A 27,410-nucleotide genomic window follows, 5' to 3' on the forward strand; every position below is an offset into this window, starting at 1 on the left:
AGACATTGGCCGTGTTCTTTCCAACATGCCTGGCTGGAATCGGTTGCGTCTCCTCTCGGCTGGGTCAGGCAATTATCCTGCTCCTGAATTCTCCGCTTTTTCAGCTTCCAGAGAAGAGGAAAAGACTCAGGGAGGTTGTCATTCCAGGGCGGAGAACCTCTGCGGAACTGTCGTTGGCCGGAACTGGATAGTTGTTTCCCGGCGGAGCTCTGAGAAAGAACACCCCGGGGCAAGATGGCGGTGGAGTCTCGATCGCTGCCCCGGGTTCGGCAGAGCTCAGGTGTATTGGGCTGAGGCGACAGTAGCTGCGGCTCCGACCCCGAACGCGGGGGCCTCGAGCGGATAAAGGTCTGCGGCCTGCTGGTAGCGAGTGGGAACAGGGTGGTGGGTTCACCGGGTGGTGGGGCCGGGGACATTAAGAGAGGTAGCCGTGGGGCCGGGTCCCTGCCCCACCTGGTCCGAGTGGCAGGTGCTAGCGGCTGGCTTTCGCGCTTCAGGGTGGTCTCGGTCGCCTTTTCCTTCTCTTTTCATTTCTGGGCCTTTGTAAACGTACTAACGCTGGGTGGAGAAGATTTGTTATTGTGGTTGTTGATGCCGAGGAAAGACGCCGGGGCTTAGGAGTCCCCGAAACCGGAGTTCGCATCCCACCTTCTCGCTGTGTGACTTGGGGTGAGTCCCTTCACCTCTCTGAGCCTCAGTTTCCTCCTCTGGGAAATGGCGTAATTAGCTCGTCTCACAGAGGATGTTGTTGTTGTATAATACGAGTTTCAGGATCGTGCCAGACGCTCGGCTGTCAATAAAGGCGGCTGGAGTTCATGATATCAGGAAGGAAAGTCTTGTTGACAGTTGACTCTAACCTAGCCCCACGGGCAACCTTGCATTCTCAGCTTTTCCCTACTGTTCTGTGAGTGTGGAACTCTCTGGGTCTTGTGTGTTTCATTAACAAATAATTGCTTTGGAGTTAGACTTGAGCCTAGGGACCTCTGACAAGTCCTATGCCCTCCCCGCATTTCATTTTCTCCCTGTAAAGGTGAGATTGATAATAGCAGGCACCTAGGTTGTGGTGGACAGTAAACCTGGCTGCCCCGCTATTCCCACCATACAGGGAGGGAGAATCCTTTTGGGCTCAGTCAGCAGTTAGTATTTTTGCTGCTTCACCTTTGAACAATACTCTCTGGGTTCTCTTGCTCTTTCATAGTTCCCCATGAAGTTGGCCTTATCCAGAAAAGATTGATTTTGAGCAGTTCTCACAGGAATATTGAAGTCAAGGAAAGTCTACGTCCTGTCTCTTTGTATTAAAAGTTTGGCTCTGGCCCTGGCTGGTTTGGCTCAGCGGTTAGAGCCTCAGCCTGCAGTCCAGAGAGACCCGGGTTCGGTTCCCGCTAAGGGCACGTACCTCGGTTGCAGTTTGTCCCCGGCCCTGGTTGGGTCATGCGGGAGGCAGTCACTCCATGTGTCCCTTTCACGTCGATGTTTTTCTCTTCCTCTCTCTCCCTCCTACTCTGTCTGAACAAAAAAATGGAAAAATGTCCTCGGGTGAGGATAAAAAAAAAAAAAGTTTGTCTCTGACCCTAACTAGTGGTCTAACCTGGGCTATAGGACATGCTAAATGATCTCACAGGGTTGCTGTTCTTATTAGAGGAGATCACTTAGTAAGGACTTGGCCCATAATGAGTACTCAAGCAACATGTTTTCCTTTTGTTTTTTCATATGATTATCACCAACCTCTTGTTTCCTAATCTTCCCTCCCGTGTCACTGTTTTTCCCTAACTGGATTGTAAGTTGCTTAAGGACAAAACAGTAAAGCCCACTAATGTGCTATTTATTTCCAGGTGCTTTTATTAATATCGTCTCACTTAATGCTAATTACAGTGTCATGATGACTAAATTGAAGTATAAGAAGGGTAAAAGTTTTGTTTAATCCTTTCAGTAACCCTAGGAAGTAGGTACCTTACTATTATTATCCTCTATTTATAGATAAGGAAAATGAGTCCTTAAGAGGGTAAATAACTTGGCCAAATGAAGTAAAATCAGAACTAAAGAGAACCAAGGACTACTTTGGCCAATCCGAAGCTTTATCTGCTACAGCCTTTTCTTTGGTTCTTACTGTCATTTAGCAGCATAAGCACTTCATACAGACTTCATGATGTGTTTTATTGATGAATTATAGTATACACAATACAGGTAGAGGAGGTGAATAAAAAAGAATTGGATAAACTGCAAAGTACAGACTAATACATGTTGTAAACAGAAACCAACATATAACATTGCGAGGAGATGATGATCTCAAGGAAGGGATTGTATCCTGGGAGAAATTAAAGTTTGAGATACAACAGGTCCTCAAATAATGTTGTTTCGCTGATGTCATTTCATTATAACATTGATGAGATGCTGTAGGAACTTAACTCTTGTTTATATCAATTAGCCTATGGTAAAATTGGTTTCATTTTATGTCATTTTGACCCAATTCCAGTAATCTATAGACAGTATTAATCAGGGACTTGCTATAGTCTTACAGGTACTTAGTTACAGTTTGGTGCAGCCTCCTAATTTTCAATTGCTATAAGGCCCTCTTCTGCTCCTTTTCCCCCTCCCCCACATATCAGGGACTATCAACATGTTAAGGAAAGAGCATACCACTGTGCTTGTGGCTTGGGCCCAGCTTTTTTGCAGCTCTCATATGAAGCTATTACCCATTGTAAATGGCCAGGGGTTCATTGTCCATGTGACAGGACTAGTGAATCTTAGTGTACCCAGGAGCAGGAAAAAATCTAATGAGTGAGGAATGTGAGAGTCCCAACATTATTTCCTACGCCAAGGACCTTAGTGTTAGATAGGAGCCTCTACTAAACACTTCAAAATAAAAATAAAAACTTTGTGTCTATAAAAATAGTACATTAGCCCTGACTGGGTGACTCAGTTGGTTGGAGTGTTGTCCTGTACACAGAAAGGTTGTGGGTTCGTTCCCGATCAGGACTCATACCTAGGTTGCATATTCAATCCCCTGTTGGGGCACGTATAGGAGGCAACCAATGGATACTCTCTCTCCCTTCCTCCCTCTCTAAAATCAATAAACATATCCTCGGGTGAGGATTAAAAAAATAAAATAAAATAATACATCAGACTTATTGACTCTGCTCTGTCAACCACCTTAGTAGGTACTTGATGTACTTTATCTCATTTAGTTTTCATGATTGGCCTCTGAGCCAATTAATGAAGGAAAACAGGCTCTGAGACATCACCCTCCAGTACATGGCAGAGCTAGGGAGTGCCTCTCAGTACCATGATGCCTCCCCATGAGCTTTCTGTGGAAAACTTAGAAATCAGACCAGTTAAAGAAGCAAAATTTCCCACAATTTCACTCTCTCAAAACAACCACTCTCATTCAACATGCTGGTGTTTTTTCCCCCAGTTTTTTTTTTGTCTTTGTGTGCATATGCATTTTTTTTCATGTAATTGGAATCATACCAGTTCACACAATTTCTTAGGCATACATATTTTTCAATATTGTTAAAAATGTCAAACATTATGTTCAGTGGCTTTTTAACATTCTATCTCCTATGTTATTCTTGTTTACATCATAAAGCATGTAAAGCTTTAATAACTTCTTTGGGATTATAGTTGACCCTTGAACAACACAGGGGTTGGGACACTGACCCCCTTTCGCAGTTGAAAATCCACATATAACTTTTGATTCCCTCAAAACTGAACTAAGAGCCTACTGTTTCCTGGAAACCTTACTGATAACACAAACAATCGATTACACATACATTTTGTATGTCACATATATACTGTATTCCTACAATAAAGTAAACTAGAGAATAAAACGTTAAGAATCATAAAGGAAAGGAAATACATTTACATTATTTGTTGGGAAAAAATCCTTGTATAAGTGGACCCATGCAATTCAAACCTGTGTTGTTCAGGAGTCAACTGTATTTTCAACCAATTCCCTTTAAACTGGGAGGGCTGTGGAGATAAAGTTTTACATTTAGACCAGACATTAAAGAAAACGGTGGTGGTGGTGTTTTTTAAACCAGAGGCACTGTATTCATTACTTTTACTCAGTAAGGAAGGTGAATGATGCTCCGCCTATAGAACTGAACCCTAAATCTGGATTTTTCTTCTTTCGCTCTGCCAGAGAAGACAAGCTCTTCTGAAGTGAGAAGCTGCCCTTGGCTGAGTCTTCTGCAAGCTCACTGATGATCACTTGGCATTTCTGCGACACAGGCAGGTCCTCAGGTGAGCTCCCTGGACTTCCACCGCCAGGGCCGAAGGAGTGAAGGATTCCGAAGACCTTTTCTCTCCAGTCTCCTCACCCTCCCTCCTGTGATCAGGTGGACTTTGTTCATTTTTTTTTTGAGAATTACTGACAAGAAACACTCATGTTGAAAAAGACTTATTTAACAGTTGTGAAGCAGTGTTGAAAGGGGCCACAGAGGTCCCTCAATATGTTGACATGGAGGAGCCTTCCATGAGCCTTTTATCCTTTAAAATTTTTTTTTGTTAATCTTTACCTGAAGATGCTTTTTTCCATTGATTTTCAGAGAGTGGAAGGGGGTTGGGTGGAGAGAGCGAGAGCGAGAGAAACATCAATATGAGAGATCCACATCGATTGGTTGCCTCCCTCATGCGCCCTGACTGGGGCCGAGGATTGAACCTGCAACCCAGGTATGTGCCCTTGACCAGGAATCAAACCTGAGACACTTTGGTGCGAGGGCCAATGCTCTAACCACTTAGCAACACTGGTGAAGGGCAAGCATTTTATTCTTGATGATGTTTTCATATAGATGCGGCTTTGAGTGAAGTAACCTCGTAAAGAGCTTGTTATCTAGAAGTCTGGATTTATGAATAATTCATTTCAGTGCTTTTGTCAGCTGAGCTGATTACATATTTTGGATAGAATGACAAAGTTATCATGCATCTAAAGAAATCATTTCAGTACAGTAGGTTCCATGGACCAGTACTGTGTACTCTAGTCTGCTAGCCAAAGCCATCCCTTTGGGAAAAGAGTTACTGGTGATTGAGATAAAAATGTGTAATGGAGCCCTGTCTGGTTTGGCTCAGTGTTTAAAGCGTTGGCCCAGCCCGACCGGTGTGGCTCAGTGGTTGAGTGTTGACCCATGCACCAAGAGGTGGCTGGTTCGATTCCCGGTCAGGACACATGCCCAGGTTGTGGACCCGATCCCCAGTGGGGGGCATGCAGGAGGTGGCCAGTCGATGTTCTCTCTCATTGATGTTGCTATCTCTCTCTCCGTCTCCCTTCCTCTCTCTCTCAAACCAATAAAGAAAAAATTAAAAAATAAAATAAAATAAAATAAAGCCTTGGCCTGCAAACCAATGACTCATGGGTTCGATTCGGTCAAGGGCACAGGGTAGGTTCATCCCCTACCCTGGTCAGGGTCGTGTGGGAGGCAACCAGTTGATGTGCCTCTCTCACATCAATGTTTCTCTCTCCCTCCCCCATCCGCTCTCTCTCCCCTTCCTCCCTGTCTCCCTCCCTCCCACTCTATCTGATGATAAATGGAAAAATATCCTCAGGTGAAGATTAAAATAAACGAGAAAAGAAAAAAAAATGTGTAATGGAGCCTTGGCCGGGTAGCTCAGTTTGTTATGGGTTCTATTCCCAGTCTGGGCACATACCTGGGTTGCGGTTTCAATCCCCAATTAGGTTGCATATGGGAAGCAACCAATCAGTGTTTCACTCTCACATCGATGTTTCTCTGTTCCTCACTCTTGCATAAAATATATATATATATATATATATATATATATATTTATTTTTTATTTTTTTCTTGGGTGAGGGTTTTTTTTTTTAAGTGTAATGGATAATTTAGAGCCTCTATCCAAAAAGTTCCAGTCAGTGGATGGGAGCAGCTGTGCTCTAAATAACAGAATAAGTTACACATAAAACAAAACTTATTCAATTTAATGGATTGTCTTGCATTCTGGAATCATGTACCTTTGGCTTTTTTAGTGTTAAAATGACCCTTTAAAAAATGAAAGGCTTTCTTAGTGCTGGGCTCAAGGTAGATACTCATGTTTGGTTTTTCCCTCAAGTCTTGGCAAAATAAAAGTGAACTCCTTGGTGTTGGCTTCCCATATATTGTGGACTGCCCCAGAAAATTCAAATATCTAGGAACCTTTGACTTAGAGGATGCCTGGTTTGCATTAGAGCTTTATGGATGGGATCGAGTCATGCTTTGTTCATTTGTTAAACAATTACAGAACCCATACCCTATGCTACACACTGTACTCTCTCCCTTAAGAAAATGTAATTACTTAATACAGGAAAAAGCATCGCTGCTCTTGGTGAATTGCATGAAAAGAGCCGATAGGAAGTTGGGACTTGTGCCAGGAGAGCTATTAGCACTTTAGAAGGTGCTGGAGAGCCTTGAGTAGCTCTCTGCTGCTGCCCACATCCCTGCCCACCCTTTGCTCTTGAGCCCTTTTCAGTGTGTGTTTTTCATATAATCATCTACACCAACCACTTGCCATTTTCCTTGCAGGGTTTGTGCAAGTTTGCAAACATGTTCACCGTTTCCCAGACCTCGAGAGCATGGTTCATCGATAGAGCCCGGCAGGCTCGAGAGGAAAGGCTTGTGCAGAAGGAGCGGGAGCGGGCAGCCATTGGGATTCAGGCCCATGTCCGGAGTTTTCTCTGTCGGAATCGACTGCAGAGAGAAATCAGGTAGATGCCAGGAATTCCTCTGCACGTTTTCTCCTGCTCCCAATTAATAGCAAGAAAAAAAGGCATTTTCTCATACAGTGTTTTAAAAGCCTTCCAGCTGCTGTGAACTCCTAATTAAACATGTGGTTTTTTTTCTGTTTTTTTTTTTACCCTTCCCTCCCTTAGGAGAGAGATCGATGAGTTTTTTAAAGCAGATGACTCTGGGTCCAGTAAAAGAAGTGCACTTTGTATTTTTAAGATTGCCAGGAAACTGCTGTTCTTATTCAGAATTAAAGAGGATAATGAGGTAAAATAATAATAGCAAACATACATCGTACTTACTGTCTGCCAGGTCTTTTCTAAATATTAAGTCATTTAACCCTTACAGCAATTCTCTGAGATAGCAACTCTCTGTTACTTCCATATTCAGCCCTTTTGTCTTCTTGGAACCTGTTTTGCAGGGATTACACCCATTGCTTCTGAACCTCCTCACAATTCTTTTCTCATCGACCCTTCCAAGAATTTGTTGACTCAGATACACACAGGAGCCAGGCAGGTTAGGTAAATGAGTGAAAAAAAGCCATTTATGAGATAAAACATAATACAAGTCATAATAAATGGTAACTCACAGTGGTGGTAAGGACATCAGAGGGAGTGATGGGGTCTGTGGCATGCCCATCCAGAGGGGACAGCCTCTACTCAGCTTCAGCCATTGGTGGACTCTGGACTTCTTTATGCTCTGTTTTCTAATTTGTAAAAATTGGTAGCTAATTTCTAATTTCTTACAAATCCTGCAAAACAAACAAAACATGCTGGTTGTACCTTTAGGATTAGAATTAGCCCAGAAAATATAATTCCAGGGAACAGCTAGTTATCTGTCACAGTGCTCATGATGCCACTGAGGAATGCCTCTGTGTGATCAGGCATCACTCATTCATCATTGCTAAGTCCCACATCACGCCAGACCCTCTGCCAGGCGCTGGGGCTCCAGAAGGAAACACAGTGGGCAAGGTCTCTACCCTAGAAATCCCGGAGCCCAGAAGAGGGAGGAGTACACTGGCAGTGAACACACGGTCACCTAGATGAGGCCAGGCAGGCTCAGTGAGGTGACCCCCATTTTCAGAGGAGGAAACTGTAGTTCAGAATGATTGGGTGGCTGCCAAGGACCATACCACTTTAAGGGTGGATCCAGGGTTGGTATTGCCACAGTGGAGTCTGGTTTCCAGCTTCCACTTTTTTCGTTTTGCATTTCAAGATAAAAATAATGATAAAACAGTCTGTGAGGCAAAAGTCAGTGTCCATGATGCTTACAAAATGGCAGACAGGAGAGCATGATTTAGGAGATAGCTGCTAGGCGACAGGAATCCAAGCCCAGCTTGCCAGATTGATTTTGTTTTTCAAAAGGAGCCCCAATCTGGACTTTTATATGAAATATACCAATTTCTGAAAGAAATGTAGGAGAAAAAGAATGTAGGATTCATCGAGCCAGTGGGCCACCAGTTTGAGAGCCCTTCTTTAGCCTTCTGATCTTCAGTTCCCACATTTGTAAGAAGGAATTTAAAATGATCATGTGTGTGAGTCTTCTGGCATAATGCCTGCACATGCCAGGTACCCACCAAACATTCGCATCTTTCCCATGTTTTATGAGTTGCGGGAACTTACAACCCCCATTCTGCCTCTTTGCAGAGATTTGAAAAGTTGTGCCGCTGCATCCTGAGCAGTATGGATGCTGAGAATGAACCCAAGGTAAGTGGAATGGATTTAGTGTTCACACAAGTCTTATTGGCTGCTTATTTGTCCCTTGATCCTCACTGCCCTATCTGGCACTGGACCTAGCTAATTGGTCCCATGCCAGTAGTTAGAACATAAGTAATTTGATCCTTGTAACTGCCCATTACATTTCTCTTTCTCCTGCTTGTAGGTGTGGTATGTGTCCCTGGCTCTTTCCAAGGATCTCACGCTCTTGTGGATTAAACAAATCAAGGACATTCTGTGGCATTGCTGTGAGTTTCTTGAGCAGCTCAAGGTAAAAATGAAACACTGTAAATATATTCTCCCCATTTGGGGCCTTTAGTATGTATTTTCCTTCATGGGTTGTGCCTTTGGAGATCTATCAGTCAGTCTAGTAAACAATTATTAGAGCCCCTATTCTGGGAGAGAGCAAGTTAGATTCTATTACCAACATGAGCCCTTCTTTGATTTACAGTATTTTGATTTACAACATTGATCTGTACTTGCTACAGTCTCGATTCCAGCGAATCTGTCATCTTCCTCCCATACTTTTGATATAATGGATACTTTATAGTTTATATGATTATACCAGTCAGACCTCTTGTTACAAGTGCAGAAACCAATAGTTAAGAATATGCACAAGCTAAGTGAGAAAGAGAATATTTTGTCATAGAACATGTTCTGTAACATGGTGACTGGAGATAACTAGAGCCAGGGGCTTCTGGATTCTCCCCCTCATTCTTTTCTCTCATCTCTAGAGCCTTTTGGAGTCACCTTGTCTTCTTCTGCTATAATCCTGGAAGCCAGCAGTTCTGGCCTCACATTCTTACTCTGTCTTGACAAGAGGAAAGGGTGACTCCCCACACCAGTTCAAAATCTGCGAGGTTTCATAAAGACCCTGTGAGACCCTGGTCTCAACCCTTAACTGGTCCCAGTAGCGAGTGAGATGGGATACTGCCATTGGCCCAGCCTGGTCTTGTGCCCACCCTTGTGTTATGAGAAGGTGGGCAGAGGTGTGAATGGATGCAAACAGCAGCCCCTTCCACTTTGCACATAAGGGGGGAGAAGTTTCAGGGCAGAGGCTTGACAAGGACTCAGGTAGCAGCTGAGTGACTGAGCGAATGTCAGCAGAGCTCCTGGTGACCTGTTCCCAGCCAGCTCCCTCGAGGCATTGGTGGATGGCTCTCTTGGCCTTGCCCAGCAGCCAGCCACAACCCAGCTTGTCAGGTGAGGGAGGCATTATGGCACAGAGCGCTGGTCTGCGCTTTTATCTGCTCCTATGTTTGCATTCCACACATCTCTCTTTGAGGAGAAGAGCTTCTGCTTTGAAAAGAACTTTTTTTTTTTTTTTTTTTTTGTACAGATAGAGTGGGAGGGAGAGAGAGGAAGGGAGAGAGAGAGAGAAACATCGACGTGAAGGGACACATCGAGTGGCTGTCACCCGCACGACCAACCAGGGCCGGGGACAAACTGCAACCGAAGTACGAGCCCTTAGCGGGAACCGAACCCGGGTCTCTCGGGACCGCAGGCCGACGCTCTAACCGCTGACCCAAACCGGCCAGGGCGAAAAGAACTTTTTTTTAAGTTTATGCAAAGAAACACATATTAGGAGAAAAGAGCACTGGATCTGGAGCCAGGAAGATCTGAATTAAGTCCTGATTCTGCTGCTGATTTTTTGTGTGGCCTTGAACAAGTCATTTCCCGTCTCTTATTCTCTGTGAGCTTAGGGGTTTGAACTCGATGGTCTCCAGGGTCCCTTGCAGGTGTACATGCTGAAAGTTCTCTGAGCCTAGACAGATATCAGACCTTTTCCCCAACCAGCTCTTGTGAAACAATGTATAATAACAGCCAGTATTACATAGGGTTCTCTTTGTGCAGAGCACTGTTCTTACTGTTATATACCTGAATTGTTTATTCCTTGCACAACCATACTATCCCTAGTCAACAGATGAGGAAGATGAGGCACAGAAAGGTTAAGAAACTTGCCCAAGGTCACAGAGCTAGGAAGTGGTAAATGCAGAAGTCTGAACTGAGGGTCCCTTTTGTGCTCAATTGCATTTCCACTCTGTACCTCCTGTGTACGTATGATTACACATATATTCCTAAGTGCATGCAAAACCAGCAGGCCAGTGCTGGTCACCTTGTTTTCCAGGGTGCTCAGTTCTCCACTCCCAGAAGTACTTAGATTCCATTGTCAATCACTAGTGGGTCAAAATCCCTGTCATTTAGCTCCCCTCAGGAATCATTCCCCAAGAGAAAAAGACAAAGAAAATACTTATAACCCTGACTCACTTGAGCCTAAGTGCACTCAGAAGAGTTGGAGAATAGTTGCTTCACTGCCTGGGATTAGGGGGCGTGTGTCTTAATCTCATTCTCTTCATTGTTTTCAGCCTGAAATCTTACAAGACTCCAAACTTGTCACACTGTACCTCACGATGCTTGTCACATTCACAGACGCTTCAACATGGAAAATTCTCCGGGGAAAAGGTCTGTGGGACTTGCTTCAAAATCTTTCCTAAGTAGCAGAGCTTGGACACCTTTTCAACTTTGTAAGGAGCATTTTTGCCATCAAAAGCCCCAGGGAAGGCCCCGAGACCATGCAAACAAAGTGCCCTTGGCATTTCCCGTCAGGTTGCACTGTGTTGTCCAGAATATGTTCAGTGTCATGTGTTATAGTCTCTCCCTTTTTCTAATTTATGTTTAAAGCCACGATTCCTCTGATCTTATTTTTTATTACTTCCACAGCACCAAGTGATAATAGTTGCTTATTAAATAAGCCTTGTCATTTCATTTGGCGAATCATTCGGCAGCAAATAATTCTCTTTTGGCCATAAAATTTGCATTGTAATGCTGCCTCCTTTTCTGCACTTTACACTTAGCTTTATGCTTTTTTGTTTGTTTGTTTTAATCCTCACCCGAGGATATTTTTCTATTTATCTTCAGATAGAGTGGGAAGGAGAGAGGGAGAGAAAAACATCGATGTGAGAGAGCCTCCCGCACAACCCTGGAATGAATCACAACTGAGGTACATGCCCTTGACTGGAACCGAACCCACGGCTCATTGGTCCACTGGCTGATGCTCTAACTGCTGAGCCAAACCAGCCAGGGCAGCTTTATGTTTTTTATACAGTCACTTCATTTATTCAACAGATAGCCCTTTGTGTGCCATAAACCCTGCAGGCACTGCAGACCCAGAGGAGGTCACCACCCTGGGGCTTTGCCTGCTGGACTGCTGTTCACAGAACTTAGAGTTGGGTGGGGGGACAGATATTAAAGAGAAGTCACTTGCCCATCTTGTATCACAGCCACAGTGTGAGACGTGCTCAGAAGGAAGAGTACAAGAGAAATGAGAGTTTCGTGGGGTAGGGACAGCCTTGCCTTGCTCTGTCTGGGACTCGGGCCTTCCTGCAGGCATGGTGTCTGAGCTTAGAGCTGGGGGAAAGGGAGAGGCACAGAGTGAAGAGGAGGAACAAAACTCTGAAAGCCAAGGAAACTGTATGTGCAGAGGCCCCAGGTCAGGAAGGAGGCTTTATTTTAAGGCATCATCCTAGATTCTGGAGAGGATTTAAAATACGGTGAGTTCTGTGCCCTGCCAGGAGCTTGTATCTCATTGGATAGAGGAGGCAGCCACGGAGAATAGAAAGTGCCAGGTCCTCAGCGGGCATTGGGAAAGGTGCTCCAGGAGCCAAGAGGCCGGGGCCGTTCCTTCTGTCCAGGGGAACATTGGGCCCCATCACTGAGAAGTGACACTTGAGCCAGGCCTTCCGGGAGAGAGAATTCAAATGTGCGGCCTCTGAGTACTCTGGTCCCAGACCTACGGGGAGTGGCAGGCAAGCATCTCGTTTCCTGTGGCCCTGGGCCTGGGGCGTGATTTTCTGTCCCACCTTAACAGTTCATATTATGGCCAGAGATGTGTCTTTTTTTCCCCCTCAGACTTTTTTCTTTATTTAGGTGAGAATCTTCGACCAGCCATGAACCACATTTGTGCAAATATAATGGGACACCTCAACCAGCGTGGACTTTATTCTGTGCTGCAGGTCTGTGATCCCCATCCCCTAATATGTACCCTCACTCTCCAAACCTGAACTTGGATTTTTATGTTTGGTTTTGGCATAGTGGGTGCCCTCCTCACAGAAACACTTTGCAGGAAGAGTTTAATGCTCAGTGTTCTCTCCTCCCTCCCCCTGCCTGGGTCACCTGCAGTTTGTGTGAAGGAGGCAGTGGTCCCAGGATCCCTTTAATGCGCTATATCTTTGGCTACAGGTGTCATCCAGGCACTTGACATTGAAACTGAGGGAGGAGGCCTCGGGCTTGTTCCCTCTGGCTCCTTGTTGGTGTCCGGAGTTAACACTCTACCGCGTGTCCCCCAGCAGCCTCTGCACACTGCACCTCTCGTGCCAGCCCACAGCCCAAGGGACGGTCAGCAGCCTAGGGGCGTGTAGGAGTACTTGGGAGCTCTTGAGTGTGAGAACTGACCTTGATTTAGCCCTTCCCTTTGCCTGGCACTGAGATGGCTTCATTTTCTCCTCACCACAGCCCTGTGTGGTGGTGTGACGGCCAAAGGTGACGGTGTCAACAGTTATCTCAGTGAGGAAGTGTGTGCTTGAACCATAACCCGGAATGGCTGCAAAACTCTAACCTGTCTTAGAATTTTTTTTTTTTTTTTTTTTATCCTCACCCGAGGATATTTTTCCATTTTTTGTACAGATAGAGTGGGAGGGAGAGAGAGGAAGGAGAGAGAGAGAGAGAGAAACATCGACGTGAAGGGACACATCGAGTGGCTGCCACCCACATGACCAACCAGGGCCGGGGCCAAACTGCAACCGAAGTACGCGCCCTTAGCGGGAACCAAACCCGGGTCTCTCCGGACCGCAGGCCGACGCTCTAACCGCTGAGCCAAACTGGCCAGGGCTGTCTTAGAATTTTAAGTCTGGTCTTTTTATTTATTTATTTATTTATTTTTTGAACGAGGGAGGAAGAGAGAGAGAAACATCGATGTGAGAGAGACACATCGAGTGGTTGCCACCCACATAACCCCAACCGGGGCCGGGGACAAACTGCACCTGAGGTATGTGCCCCTAGTGGGAACCGAACCCAGGTCTCTGGTCCACAGGCTGACGCTCTAACCGCTGAGCCAAACTGGCCTGGGCTCAGTTGTTAATTTTTTTTTTAACTGCTTTTTATTTTAAAAATTAAACATATCATTTAAAGGTACGGGAGTGGTATAATGAACCTCCAAACCCATTACTTTTCTCTCCCCTCATTTTAAAAAACATTCCAATATAGTTTTTTTATCTGAGGCACTCATTTTACTTTTATGCTTCTTTTTTTTAATGAACAAATGAATACAACGTTGACATTGTTCCCTGACCAGTTAAAATGTTCTCTCCAGATATTGTTAACCCGTGGCCTGGCGAGACCCCGGCCTTGTCTGTCCAAAGGCACTTTAACTGCGGCCTTTTCTCTGGCGTTACGGTAAGTAGGAAACTGACTTACGGAGAGGCTGGCATGCTTCTGAAGGCTTCCTCCTCTTGCTTCTCTTTTCTCTTGTTACTCGGATTAGGTATGGGTTTGCCCACTTGGTCCACATTTACAGGAAGTATTGGTCGTGGTGAAAGGGGCACGTCTGTGACTGTTCTTTTTCTTGTCTATCTGTACCCATGAATGCTTTAGCTTTCAGTCAGCCAGGAGCCAAGATAAAATCCTTTCTACTTTTGAACTTTTCATTGATAAAGGCAACTAAGAGCTGGAGAAGGGCCAGCAAAGAATGAGGTTTAAAATGTTTGGAAGGCTGTGTCGCTCTCACATCAATTTTTCTCTCTCTCTCTTCCCCCCCTCCCACTCTATCTGAAGATAAATGCAAAAATGTCCTCAGGATTAAAAAAAAACCCAATATATATTTCTTTAAATAATAGTACATGGGAACCTTCCCAGATGCGTCCTATTCTGTTTCTTATCTGGGCCCCTTGTTTACCCAGGTACATGTACCTGTTAGCCCTGGTTTCCATATTTATCTGTGCCTGTCCAGCTCCCTGGTTGCAGCATGAGCTCTCTGTTGCCTGAGACTATGCGTTAAACTTTTTTTATCCTCCTCCCCTGCTGTGCTTAACCAAATGGATGTGTGCCCTGTTAAATGTACAACTAGCGGTACATTTGTAGAATTTGTCACCTGAGGGGACGTAAGTGAAACAACTACAAGTCAGCTAAAGAAAGATTTTGATGACCTCGTGCTGGGGAAATAGACAATAGGAATTTGAGGGAAACTGTTGGTGTGTATGTGTGATTGATCTTTTGAGACTGGCTTGTAAGGCAGCTGCATCCTTACAGCACCCTTGGATGCCTTGCTCCTGATTGGTCAGGCTGAGTTACTTGGGGGTGTGGCTCAGGGTGGAATCCTTGGGTTCCTGTGAGAGCCTCCAGAGAAGGCATCTTCCCTCATGCCCCTGTGATGATACAGTCGTCCCCTTGGAAATGGGAAGTGATGAGTTACAGTTTCAGTAGCATTCTCTTGTGGTATGCTTTTCCTTTGTCTACAGAATTGTTTCCTCCTGATTTAAACCTCTTCCCAACATACAGAAAATAACTTGATTCTCTTTTAGAGAATTCTCTTTTGTCCAACTCAGCTCAGTGAGTTTAGTTTGGTTGGTCAGCTTCTTCTAAACAAGTGGTTGACATAGGCATCTATATTTTGAACATGTCATGTTTGGCTACTGGGGGGTGAATTATAAAATTTTCTTGTCCCAAAAGTAGTATTCTTGAAAGTAAAAGTTTATAATATAAATTCTGATAGTAACTTATCTGGTCATTGCTATTGGAGCACATTAGCTAGAAGAGATCACTTTTCTCCTATAAGTTCTCTTTCTTTTTTTCTTTTTTCTGGATGGCTTCTATTTTCTCCTGCATTTTGCATTTTTTTCTAAGAGTTTTATAGTTTTAGGTGTAAAACGAGCATTTATGTTTGTTGTATATGATTTGAGGTCATCATCTTATCTAATGTGTATTTCTTTTTTCTTATCATGGAAGTAATACATGCTTATTGTAGAAAATCTGGATAAAACAGAAAAGAATAAGGCAGAAAAAATGTTTCTCATGGTTCTACAACCCAGAGATACATTGTTAACATTTTATTATCTGTCCTCTGGTCTTTTTTTATTTGTATGTATTTATGTATTTATATATACATATGTAAATATTAACGTCATAATAAAGTTAGCCCTTGAACAACTGCGTGAATCCACTTATACTCAGATTTTTTTCAATAAATATACACTCGGTCCTCCGTATCCTCGGGTTTCATGTCTGCGGATTCAACTAACCATGGATCCAAAACAGTAATGTGTTTTCAATCCAGGGTTGGGGATTCGCATAAGTATTGTTCTACTGTATGCATTGTTCTACACCATTTTATATAAGGGATTTTAGTATCCATGGATCTTGGTATCCACAAGGGTCCTGGAACTAATCCCCCATAGATGCTGAGAGATGACTGTAGTTAAGTGTTTGGGGAATCAAAAGTTATATGCAGATTTTCAACTGTGCGGATTGGGGTAAGTGCCTGTAATTCCCATATTGTTCAAGGTCAACTGTATATATATTTAAAATAGCTTGATTGAAGTATGAATTATTGGTGAGTTATCACTCAGTAAACACACCCATGTAAGTACCACCCCAATTGAGACAGAGAACAACAGCACCAGCATTCTAAAACCTCCCTCCCCGATGTATATAGTTTCTTCTTCTTCTTCTTCTTTTAAGTTTATTATATACCTTGAGCATTTTCTCATGTCAGTAAAACTTCAAAACTGATTTTTCATAGCTGTGTCACATGACTGTACTGTCATTAATCATTCCCTTAGTGGATATCCCCATTTTCAGTCTTTATTCTTTCTAGAGGTCCTGTGGAGCATAATTTCAAGGGATTTGGGGGCGTTGGTAGGGTGGGTAGGTTCTCATGCAAACCTGTCTAAGTGAGGTGATCTGTCTGTGTCTAGCCCTGTGGTTGCTGCACAGTTTTCAGACAATCTGATTCGGCCATTTCTCGTCCACATCATGTCTGTGCCAGCTCTTGTGACTCATCTCGGCACAGTGACCCCTGAGGTAAGTGGGCCCTGTGAGTCCCCCCAATTCCAGTTTTGCCTTTCTTCCTAGAAATTAGAGCATAAAATGTTTTCTCTGTTAATTCCCACTTCTTCCCCTGATTTTCCTCCGACATCAGTAGCCATTGTAGACACACTTCGGTCAGTAGCCCAAAGGGGTTCTCATCTTTGGTCATTTTCTTCTTGGTGATCCATAGCATGTTTGGCTACTGGGGGGTGATCTGCAGGTGGTCAGGTTTGTGCTCTAGTGAGAAATTCTTCCTGTGAGCTTCCGCTTTAACTGTCTGCAATTGTTTGCAGCGCCTTGCTATTTTAGAATCTCACGAGATGCTTTGTAAGTTCATCACATTTTTAAGAGATGAAGATCGATGCTGTGATGTCTGTGAAAGTTTAGAAGGATGCCATACGCTTTGTCTAATGGGTGAGTATCTGTGGCGGGAAATTGATTGTGTTCCGGGCATCAGGAAAAGCGCAAGTGTTTTGCTTTTCACCTTCTTGGAGATCACAAGTTGTTTTTAGTTACAATTAGAAGTGCTTACAATAAAAAAAAAATGTAGCCCTGGTTAGTTTGGCTCAGCAGTTGGAGCATCGGCCTGAGGACCAAAGAGTTTTGAGTTTAATTCTGGTCAGGGGCACGTACCTCAGTTGCGATTGGGTCCTCGACCCTGCTTAGGGTCGTGCGGGAAGCAGCCAGTCGATGTGTCTCTCTCACATCGATGTTTTTCTTTCTCTCTCTCCCACTTTATCTGAAGATAAATGGAAAAATATCCTCAAGTGAAGATTTTAAAAAAGTAATCAGACAGTTAAAAACGTGTGAAATTGAAAATCACATGGAAAACAGATCAACTTGGCAAACTAGTTGAGTGACTAAATTAATGTTAAATTTCAGCCAAGGGAAAATTGAAAACGTGCTGAGCTGCCTGGATAATTCTCCTCTAGGGAGAAGGGAAGGTGCTGCTGGGTCGGGCTTGGATTGCAGGAGGGCCTGCATCATCAGTTTTACTGTGTTTTCATTGTAGGTAAAAGGGTTTGTGGCTAGAAGTATTTGAAAACAACAGACATGAATAATTCTCTGTGCCTGATTTATTCACATAGAAAAAGGCTCTGAGGCTAAATTTTAAGGGAGTCCTCACACAAGGCATGTTAAATAACTTTGGTGAACTTTGAATAACAGTGATTTCCCAGGAAATTCAGATATTCTTCAGAAGGTCATTTCTTATGTTAACCCTTGGTTTTTAAATGTTAGCATACTATTAAAATGTCATACTAGCTAAGTATCACATACCTCTGTGTGCCAGACATCCTGCATGTTACTTCATACAGTCTTCACATCCTGGCGGGGGGGGGGGGGGGGGGGGGTGTCATCATTCCAGTCTCACAGATGAGGAAACAAGATTCAAGAGGTGGGTTGAGGGTCGTGCAGCTGGTCTGTGGCAGAGCAGGATTTGAAGCCAGGTCATCCTAGTTCTTAGCTTTGCACCGCACTGCAGCCCCAGCACTGACGAGTGCTCCTCTGTGTGGGATTTCTTCCTGCACACAGGTGTGGCCGCCAGAGCCCAGGCAGAGAGCAGGGCTGGGAGGTGATGAAGCGTGTCTGTCTGGGCCCAGCGCACTCAGCCATATCTCTTTGCAGGCAACCTCCTGCACCTGGGCTCCCTCAGCCCCAGAGTGTTAGAGGAGGAGACGGATGGGTTTGTGAATTTGCTCACCCAGATGCTGTGCTACTGTCAGAAGTACGTGTCCCAGAAGAAATCCAACCTGACCCACTGGCACCCTGTCCTTGGCTGGTTCTCCCAATCCGTGGACTATGGGTGAGTGCTGGGGGCAAAGCCTTGTCTCTCCTGCCTCCTCCCGCCTCTCTCCCACCACCTCTCCCTTCTTTCTTCATTCTGGCTTATGTTGTTTTGTTTCCTATTACAAGAGAAATACATACTCATTTTATAAATAGAGTAGGCGAGAACAAGAGAGAACAGAAACCGTCTCCCTGGTTGCTATCCTGAGACAACCTATGTGCACATCCTTCCAGTCTTTCTCCTACCAGCTGTTCCTCAGAAATGAGAACACATTAATTTGTATTTTGTTCTTTTCATGTAGTAAATTATGAAGCTTATTTATAATATTATCTTCAAAATCATTTTATCAATTGCCTAGACTGCCATAATTCACAGGGAATAGAAGTGACCTCAGATCCTTTTCAATATAAATTTTAAAATTCTAAATCAAGAACGCAGAACTATTTAAAAAACCGAAACTGTAGGCTAGATGATAGAGATTAAGAGGTTGAGTAAGGTGACATCCCGAGTTTGAAAGTGCACACCCTGTGCTGGGATGAAGCGGGTCTCAGGAGCTCAGGCGGCTGCGCTGCTCGGCTGTTTTCCGTTCACATAGCTGCCTGAGGCCTGGGGTTCCTGCCAGGTGCTCTTGAGGCAGAAAAGCTTGGTCTCAGCTGCACTCCTGTTCTCCAGGGGACCTTGGACATGTCATTTCACCTCACTTTTCTCATCTGAAATATGGGGGTAGGGATGTCTCCAAGGATGGAATGACATGATGCATGTCAGAGCCTGCCACAGGCCCGGCCCATGCTCGGTGGGTGGTGGCTGTTACTGTGATGCAGGAAGGCAGTGGCAGCCATTATAGGGTTTCGAGCAGGGAGGTGATGAAGGCAGATTTCAGGGTGTGAGTGATGCTGGCGCTGCGGTGTGGAGTAGAGAAAGGAGCACTTGAAGGCAGTGAGCCTCTAGGAGGCTGGAGTCAGCAAGGCTTGCGGGCTCCTGGCAGCTGGCTGTGATGAGGAGGACAACACAGCAGGCGTGAGACGGCTTTGTCAGCTGAATGGGAAACAGGATGGCTTTAGGGTGAAGAGTAGCCGAAGGGTGACATTGGAGCACGGGGACCCAGGGAGAGCCGCAGTGCTATTGGCAGCACAGGAAGTCTGGGTGGAGTGACAGGGAAGATAAAAAGGTCAGTGCCTTACCCATCCGGCCTCGGCAGCAATTTGTGGCTCCCCTTTTTAAATTATTACTTTCTTATTGACCATGTTGAGTGGCAGACCCTAGCTGCACCTCCAAGTGCAAGGCCTCTCAGGGAGCCACCTGGGCTCTCCCTGGCCACCCGCCAGGTGGAACTGACACATCTGGTCTCTTTTTCTCTCCTAGCCTTAACGAGTCAATGCCCTTGATCACCAAACAGCTGCAGTTCCTGTGGGGGGTGCCTCTGATCCGGATCTTCTTCAGTGACATCCTGAGCAAGAAGCTGCTGGAGGGCCAGGAGCCGGCGGCTCACGTGCAGCCGGCCTCCCCACAGAATGTGCTGCCCGTGAAAAGTGAGCGGCTGGAGCAGGCCTGGCCTGTGGGTGGTTCTGCTGGGCGGACGTGCCGGGTGCCTGTTCCCCTCTGTTCCTGTGACGCTCTGACTTCTCCTGCAAAGATTTTGAGACTGCTTAAATCAGTTTCACGTTTAGCAAAACAGTAACAGAAAATCCTTAGGAATAGAAAACAAGAACCAACAGAAATAGGTGAAATCAAGGTCATGTATAGAGAATGTCCACTGACAAATGTTCCAGGAAGGTCACCATGGCTTTCTCTGACCTTCCCTTTGGCTCTGAATTTCTAGTAGCCAACATGCAAAGGGCCTTGGGACCCTTTCTTACCTCTCATAATTAGGAAGCCTGTTTCTTAGGGGAAGCAGAGCTTTTCTGAGTTCCTAATCATAGAAGAAACCTCCCATGTGGGAATCCTGATAAAAAGGCCGCTGGGCCACTGACCAGGCTACCAGCTCAGTTCCCATCGCAGGGTCGGAAGTGGGTTCTGTGGAAAGGCTTCTTGTTGCCCACACTGACGAAAGCTGAGGAAATGCCCCAACACACACTTCGGTGGAATTACCTGCCAGCAGCAGATTTCCAGGTTCAGGGTGGCTTTCCCTCTGCCGGCCAGTGTGTGCAGCGTCCACCTCGTAGCTGTCAGTGAGCGTGGGCTCGGCGAATCCAACTTCAGCAGCATAGAAATGGGAGGCTTTCAGACGAAAGTGGGGTACAACCTCAAGCTGCATATCAGTACTTGAGGTCAATGCCCCTTCTTCCATCTAAAAGCACAATGTTGAGGATTAACCAGACCCCTATCTTTCCCCCACTTCCCCCTAATACAGTCCTTGGAAAGTTTACCTTTGCGGATTATGAAGTTACATGGTGCAATACAAGGATCTCATGAAACACTCGGATTGCCTGGCTGCTTCTGAGAAATCTGATTCTGAAAACGTCTTTGGGTTTTACCTAAAAACCTATTGTTAATGTGTGATTTATCCCAAAGAGAAGACTTGAATCAAGCAGCAGCCCCACCAATGGGTTGTGGCTGCAAATTAGGAGCTTTATTGAAATGCTCTTCCCTCTACAGGGTGGATCTTGGCAGATGGCTGAACTTCTGCTCACCCATTCCTCCTTCTCTCCACTGCCAGATCTCCTGAAGCGCGCGTTTCAGAAGTCTGCGTCAGTGCGGAATATTCTCAAGCCTGTGGGGGGTAAACGCGTCGACTCTACAGAAGTACAGAAGGTTTGCAACATCTGTGTCCTCTACCAGACCTCTCTGACAACTCTGACCCAGATCCGGCTGCAGATACTCACAGGTTTGGAGGCCTGAGGCATCTTCTCTCTCACATTTGGTCGACAGTTTTGCCTGGAACAGGTTGATTTTCTTCTGGCTTCCTTTGAAGGAGGGTATTTTTGAGCCATTCTTAGAGGCGATTAGTTAAACAGCTCAAACTCATCTCAATCCTAGCACTTCCAGGTTGTTCCTGTGACCTGGCTCTTTACTTTCATTATGAAGTACAATTTGCTCTTAAACAGTATTTTTCTGAGCAGAAAACTAGAAAAGCCAAGGAAGCAGAAAAAAGAAAACTTAAGCCACTCTTAATCCCACGACTACCTGTGCCTGAGTGTGCTGCTTGTATATATATTTAGGTTGAAATGGTTTTATCCTTCCCTTTCTATTAGTCACTTATAAGCATTTTATCATGTCAACAATCCTTCAGAAACCTCACTTGTATAGGCTTCAGAATATGTTATTGCATGGACATGCCCAGCGTGTTTCTTTTTAGCTGAGCAAGGAAGAACATCCCTTCTGTGAGCAAAGAATTGGGCATCAGGGGGTCTTAAGTGGCAGTGCAGGAGTTCGGATGAACTGGTATCATGAGGACAGGAATTCTGTAAGCCATGAAGCTGTTTGCTACATAAAAGACTAAGAACTTCTCTGCTGCACTTTATATTTTTTTAAATCATAAATTGTTGCTGCTTCTCCCTTTCACACTTCATCTCACATGTTCACAGAACAGCTGTGTATGCCAGTCACTGAGGGTACAGGTGAATAAGACAGCCAAGGGGATTCTATTCTAGTAGGTGAAGATTAATCATAAGCAAGGGAAAGATATATTTAATGTAATGGTGGGCACTATGACAGTGAAGATAATGAGAGACAATGTTGGCTTGACCTAGAGCAGGGTTTCTGAGCCTCAGCATGGTTAACATTTTGGGCCAGATGTGTTGTGGGAGACATCCTGTCCACTGTAGGATGTTCAGCAGCCACTGGCCCTACCCATAGGTGCCAGTAGTACCTTCCCTTACCCCTGACAACCATACCTGGCTCCAGACATTACCAAATGCCCTTGGGGGACAAAATCATCCTTGGTTGAGAACAACGAACTGGTGTAGTGCTGGAGATGGAAGCAGGGGGATCTGTGATATATTTCAGAGGTAGATTGGATTCGGGAGAGTGGGGCCTAAACCTTCCCAAGATGTTGCCAGATTTTTGGCCCAAGCCACTGTGTGGATGACGGTGCCATTTCAGAGCTGGGGATGACCAGCTGAGGGCGGAGCTTGGGGTTGGAGAGTTCTGTGTTGGCTTTGATGAGTGTAAGGTGCCAGCTGGACCTGCAGCAGAGGTGCCAAGCAGCCATTTGAGTGTACTCCACTGGGGCATGAGCCAAGGGATGGCGGGTGAAGCCTTGGGCCTAGGGCAGGTCCCTTGAGGAGAGTGCAGAGGGAGAAGAGAAGGGGCCCAGACCAGGCCCGGGCACCCCAGCACCCAATGTGAGGGTTTGGGAAGCATATTGAGTGAGATGAGTTTGCTACCTGTATTCAGTTTTTTAAAGATGATGACCACAAATTTAAGCATCCCCCTTAGTCCCAATAAAAGAATCAAAGTTTTTTGGTCAACTTGAAAGTGTGTACTTTTAAGAATAACAATAAAGTAGTTTTAAAGTATCTGTAAAATATCTAGCCTATTAGTTTAGCTGTGTACACATTAAATTGGAGAAAATATACCAATTTTTAAAAATACTGCTGTTTTTCTACTCTCAAAATTTGCAAAGCATCTGTGTTTATATTCCTTACGTGTGTGCCCCAGTCCAAAGCCCATGTGCCCCTCTCACGTGGCCCCAGAGCCTGGGTCTGCAGGTCTGCCTCAGCTGCTCGGGATGCTGCCCTTGCTGAATCGGGGTGGGATGCTGTCAACGGGTGTTTTCGTCCACACCACGTGTGCCCGTGCATGTAATGTGAGGGCAGTTGTGTTTCTTCTTTTGTCCTGTAGGAGTATATTTATGATTGCCACAATGTAACTACCTTTTCTTTTTCTTTTTTTCTATTCTTTAACCTATTTTTAAATTGTGAGATTGCTGCATTTTATAAACACATCCTCCTATCCCTGAAAAGATGAGGTCAAACCTTTAGGAATAATAACTAAATGATGTTAAACATTTCTTTGCCTTCTTTACAACCCTCTAAAATCCATAAGTAGCATTAATTCTGCGGTACTACCCCTGTGCCAGGCCAGTAAATCTTCCCCAAACAGTTTTGTTCAAAATGAAGTAATTCTATAAAATGAGAGGTAGTTTAAGGACTCAGATATAAGGCGGCTCCCCCTTATCTGAGGAATAAATTCAGGAACACACTGTAATATATGTTCAATGGCACATGGAACTTCAGAGCCAGACTTTCTAAGTCAATAGCTGTGTTAATAGATTTAAAATATAACAACGACATAGCTGTGTGTCTGAGGCCTTGTAGCCCTCAGGAAGCAGACTTAAAATGCCCTCTGCTTCAGCCAGGGTTAAACTTTCGTGTTAACACTTGAGAGTACCTCTACTACGACCATTTGTTGCTTTCCTATTTCTAATGTAGAATAATAGAAGTAGAGGAGAGGAAAGCTTTGTGAAATGTGGGTGAGTCTACAAGGCAGTTTAAAGTAGGTATTGATAAACTACTGCCTGTGGGCCAAAGCCAGGCCACCCCTTGCTTTTGTAAATAAAGTTTTATTAGAACAAAGCCACATCCATATTGTCTAATAGCCGCTTTTGTGCTACAATGGTGCATTGGGTTGTGACAGAGATTGGCCTACAGAGCCTAAAAATATTGATTCTCTGGCCCTTTCCAGAAAAAAATTTGCTCATATCTAATTTAAAACAGTCACTGAGTCAGGTAGACCTGGGTTTTATTCTAGGCTCTGACAGTGACTGGCTGTGTGATTTTGAGGTAACATTGAGTTTCACACTGTAAAGGAGATAATGCATGTAAAGTACTTGCGATAGTATCTGACACACAGTAAGCACCCAGTACAAGTTAGCTATTACTATTCTCATGCTGATGATTTTCTTAGTGATTACACCTTCTTTCCGTCACACACATGGAATGTTCACTGGTAGATCTGTTTTGTTTCCCTGATGGATAGGGAAATAATGGACCAGATGGAACCCCCACCTGAAGCTTGGATTTCTCTACCCTTTTTCAGGTCTCACTTACCTTGATGACCTGCTGCCCAAACTGTGGGCATTTATCTGTGAGCTGGGTCCCCACGGAGGGTTAAAGCTCTTCTTGGAATGCCTCAACAATGACACAGAAGAGTCGAAGCAGCTCTTGGCCATGCTGATGCTGTTCTGTGACTGTTCCCGGCACCTCATCACGTAGGTTGACTGCTGTGGTCCTGAACTCCTTTCCTGGAATGTGGGGAAACCAAATTACCGTGTCAGAGAGGAAGCAGTTACCGATGCTAACGTTTGGACCTGTGTGGCAGGGCCCACCACTTGCTTTTATAAATGATGTTTTAGAAGCGTTAGATGAGGAAACATTTTCAAAGTGGGTGGGATGTAGCAGGGGTTCAGCAATTGTTAGTTCCCATCCTGTCAGGGGAGCTGGGTCAGTACCACTGAATGTGGGCTTTGGGGTTTCCTAGATCTGGGTCCAAATTACTTCAGCCATTTACTCACTGTGCTAGGTAGTTTACTGGAAATTTTCAGAGCCAGAGAGCCAAGGTACAAAACTTGGTTCCACCACTTGCTAAGATACCCTTGGCAGTGGAGATAATATTACCAATGTGATAAGGAGTGAATGAGAAAAGGAATGTCAGTTACTTAGTACAGTGCCTGGCAACAGAGTGAGAAATTTAACAGATATTAGTTCCATTCAATTCCTTTGTTCTTTAAGCTCACGTGTCTACTTGTGCATTTGGTATTCTTTTTTTTTTTTTTTTGGTACGTACCCCTAGCAGGAACCGAACCCGGGACTCTCTGGTCCGCAGGCTGACGCTCCAACCACTGAGCCAAACTGGCCAGGGCACATTTGGTATTCTTTGAATTCCATTTTTTCCCAAAAGGTTGGTGAAGAATGACAAGGTAGAATGGACCTCACAGGCAGTTAGGTTCAGGCTAGAAGACATTGGCAGGAGGGCAGCACAGACTTGGAGGTGGCAGATTGGGTAAGAATCATGGAGGGAGGGCTCAGTGGGCATTTGGAGCCAAGAGCAGGGGTCTGTAGCTGCTAGTGCAGATACCCTGAACTGCTGGGTCAGGGATGACCCAAGAGTGACTCATAGTCTAACGTGAATGCAGCAGTTTTAGGGTATTTTTAGATAAGGCTGTATCTTAAATGGTTTATTTATTCAAATATTCTTTCAGACCGTTATTCATTCACTCATAAGTACTTCTCAAGTACCTACTGAGTGCCATTAGTGTCTGTTATAGATGCAGAATGAGACAACGCTTTCCTCAGTAGACACGGCTCTCAGTCAGGGTTCCTGGATATTCAGGCAGGATTTCAGGCATGAATTAAGCAAGTGTCACCGTCTGATCCTTATGAGTAAGAAAAATACAGAGTAGAGCTTACTGTTTTTTTTCTTAATTGTATTTTTAACTCTTTACTATGGCCAGTCAATGAAAGGAGGGAGAATGTAGAACAACGAGCCCCACGTGCCCCCCTCCAGCTTCAGCAGCTGTCTCACGGCCGTCCTGCCTCGTCCACACCCCACCCGCTCTCCCCTCTTGTCACTTTGAAGCAAATCCTACACATGTGTTACTTTATCTGTACATTTTACCGTAAGCTTCTCTGAAAGATAGAGCTTATTTCTTGACCTCATTTTGTCTTCTAAGAAGTACAGATCTTGTTTTTCCCCTTTTCTCAGTGGACAGTTATGAATAATTTTCTGTCTGATTTAGGATCCTTGATGACATAGAAGTTTATGAAGAACAGATTTCATTCAAACTAGAAGAGCTGGTTACCATCTCCTCTTTTCTGAATTCCTTCGTGTTCAAGATGATCTGGGATGGAATCATAGGTAAGGTAGAGATGGTGGTTGATGCTGCAGCCTGGGAGGCCAGAGTCAATGAGAGCAGCGGATTCTTGGCCTTATTGTCTGTCAGTATTAACTGAAAATGCACATTTCTTCACCTGATAAGAAATTGTATTTCTTCATTCTCTATCTGTGACCTCTTAAGACAGTGGTGTGGTTAAAGAAGTCTTGTTCTCCTTGTGTTTTTCAAGATTTGCTTGTGTCAGGAATTATTAGGGATGATTAATTTTGCCCCAAATCTCCTTTTGATTCTTTGAGTTGATTTTTATCTTTGAGAAGATAAAAGTGTGCCGGCTAACACCTCAGATTAGAGTCGACCTCCTGGTGTGGCCCAGTACAAAGCTCCGTAGATTTAAAAGGTCCTTGATGACATACATACTAGTGGGAGGCAGCGTGAGGCATTGTGCTAAGAGATACTCAAGTCCTATAGACACTTCATGCCCAGGGTACCTTTAAATTCTGTTGGTTCCATGGCAGATTCAAAGTGAGGTAGAGGAAGACCTTGATGGGACTTCATGACACGAGCTGTGCTTTCAGGTCCTCTCCGGTTCTGATCAGCTGCATGAGTGTGACTCTCCTGCTTGTGCCCCACAGAGAACGCCAAGGGCGAGACTTTGGAGCTGTTCCAGTCAGTGCACGGGTGGCTGATGGTGCTGTATGAGAGGGACTGTCGGCGGCGCTTCGCCCCCGAGGACCACTGGCTGCGAAAGTGAGTGGGGGGGCAGGGGGGGTATGGAACCAGAGTCCCCTCTGTCACGCTGCCTGCCTGCCTGCGGGGGAGTTGCTGGAGTGGTCTGCAGTCATGTCCCAGGGCAGAGAGGAATTTGTCCCTCTCCTTTACCTTTTATTTGCATAAGGAGAGCTATTGTTCAGAGGGTTCAGAAGCACTTGTCAGAGGGTTCACCTAGCAGTTGCTTTTGTTAAAATATGCAGCTGAAGATGGTTGGAGCTCATAGCGGCAGAGCCAGGACACCTTTAGCAGGTGTTTCTTGTCCAGACTGGGACGAAGAAAAATTTTCAGCTGAACTGAGCAACAGATTATGTTAGTTAAATGGCAGATTTTAAAAATCAGATTAGCAGGATAAAAACTATAGCTGGGTGTTTTGGAGGGATAAGGTTGGGGAATCCTCTTGCAATAACTAAGATCATGTCTGAATTGCTTTATCAGCAATGTGCCAACTCTTGTAGAGCTTGAAGGTGTGTCGGTGGAGCAGGACTGCAGACTGTTTCTGCAAAGCCCAGATGGAACGGTTTTATTTAGCCTTTGCAGACCACACAACCTCTGCTGCAGCTACTCGACTCTGCAGC

At 44.9% G+C, this 27,410-nt stretch overlaps 1 protein-coding gene across 2 annotated transcripts in view; it reads left to right on the plus strand.

Moving 5' to 3' along the window:
• The first annotated feature begins 225 nt into the window (after positions 1-225).
• UBE3B (ubiquitin protein ligase E3B) overlaps positions 226-27,410 on the plus strand; it is a 51,793-nt gene continuing 24,608 nt past the window's right edge. For both annotated transcript variants that reach the window (XM_036276394.1, XM_036276395.1), the window contains exons 1-17: positions 226-348; positions 4,142-4,242; positions 6,510-6,691; positions 6,857-6,977; positions 8,357-8,416; positions 8,592-8,696; positions 10,792-10,888; positions 12,353-12,438; positions 13,794-13,876; positions 16,393-16,498; positions 16,798-16,918; positions 18,131-18,308; positions 19,653-19,819; positions 20,947-21,114; positions 24,270-24,441; positions 25,969-26,087; positions 26,697-26,811. In XM_036276394.1, the coding sequence (XP_036132287.1) occupies positions 6,531-6,691; positions 6,857-6,977; positions 8,357-8,416; positions 8,592-8,696; positions 10,792-10,888; positions 12,353-12,438; positions 13,794-13,876; positions 16,393-16,498; positions 16,798-16,918; positions 18,131-18,308; positions 19,653-19,819; positions 20,947-21,114; positions 24,270-24,441; positions 25,969-26,087; positions 26,697-26,811 (1,859 nt within the window). In that variant the 5' untranslated portion in view covers positions 226-348; positions 4,142-4,242; positions 6,510-6,530. The remainder of the gene's footprint in view (positions 349-4,141; positions 4,243-6,509; positions 6,692-6,856; positions 6,978-8,356; positions 8,417-8,591; positions 8,697-10,791; positions 10,889-12,352; positions 12,439-13,793; positions 13,877-16,392; positions 16,499-16,797; positions 16,919-18,130; positions 18,309-19,652; positions 19,820-20,946; positions 21,115-24,269; positions 24,442-25,968; positions 26,088-26,696; positions 26,812-27,410) is intronic.

Source organism: Molossus molossus, unplaced genomic scaffold, assembly GCF_014108415.1.
Source record: "Molossus molossus isolate mMolMol1 unplaced genomic scaffold, mMolMol1.p scaffold_m16_p_22, whole genome shotgun sequence".
Lineage (NCBI taxonomy): Eukaryota > Metazoa > Chordata > Mammalia > Chiroptera > Molossidae > Molossus > Molossus molossus.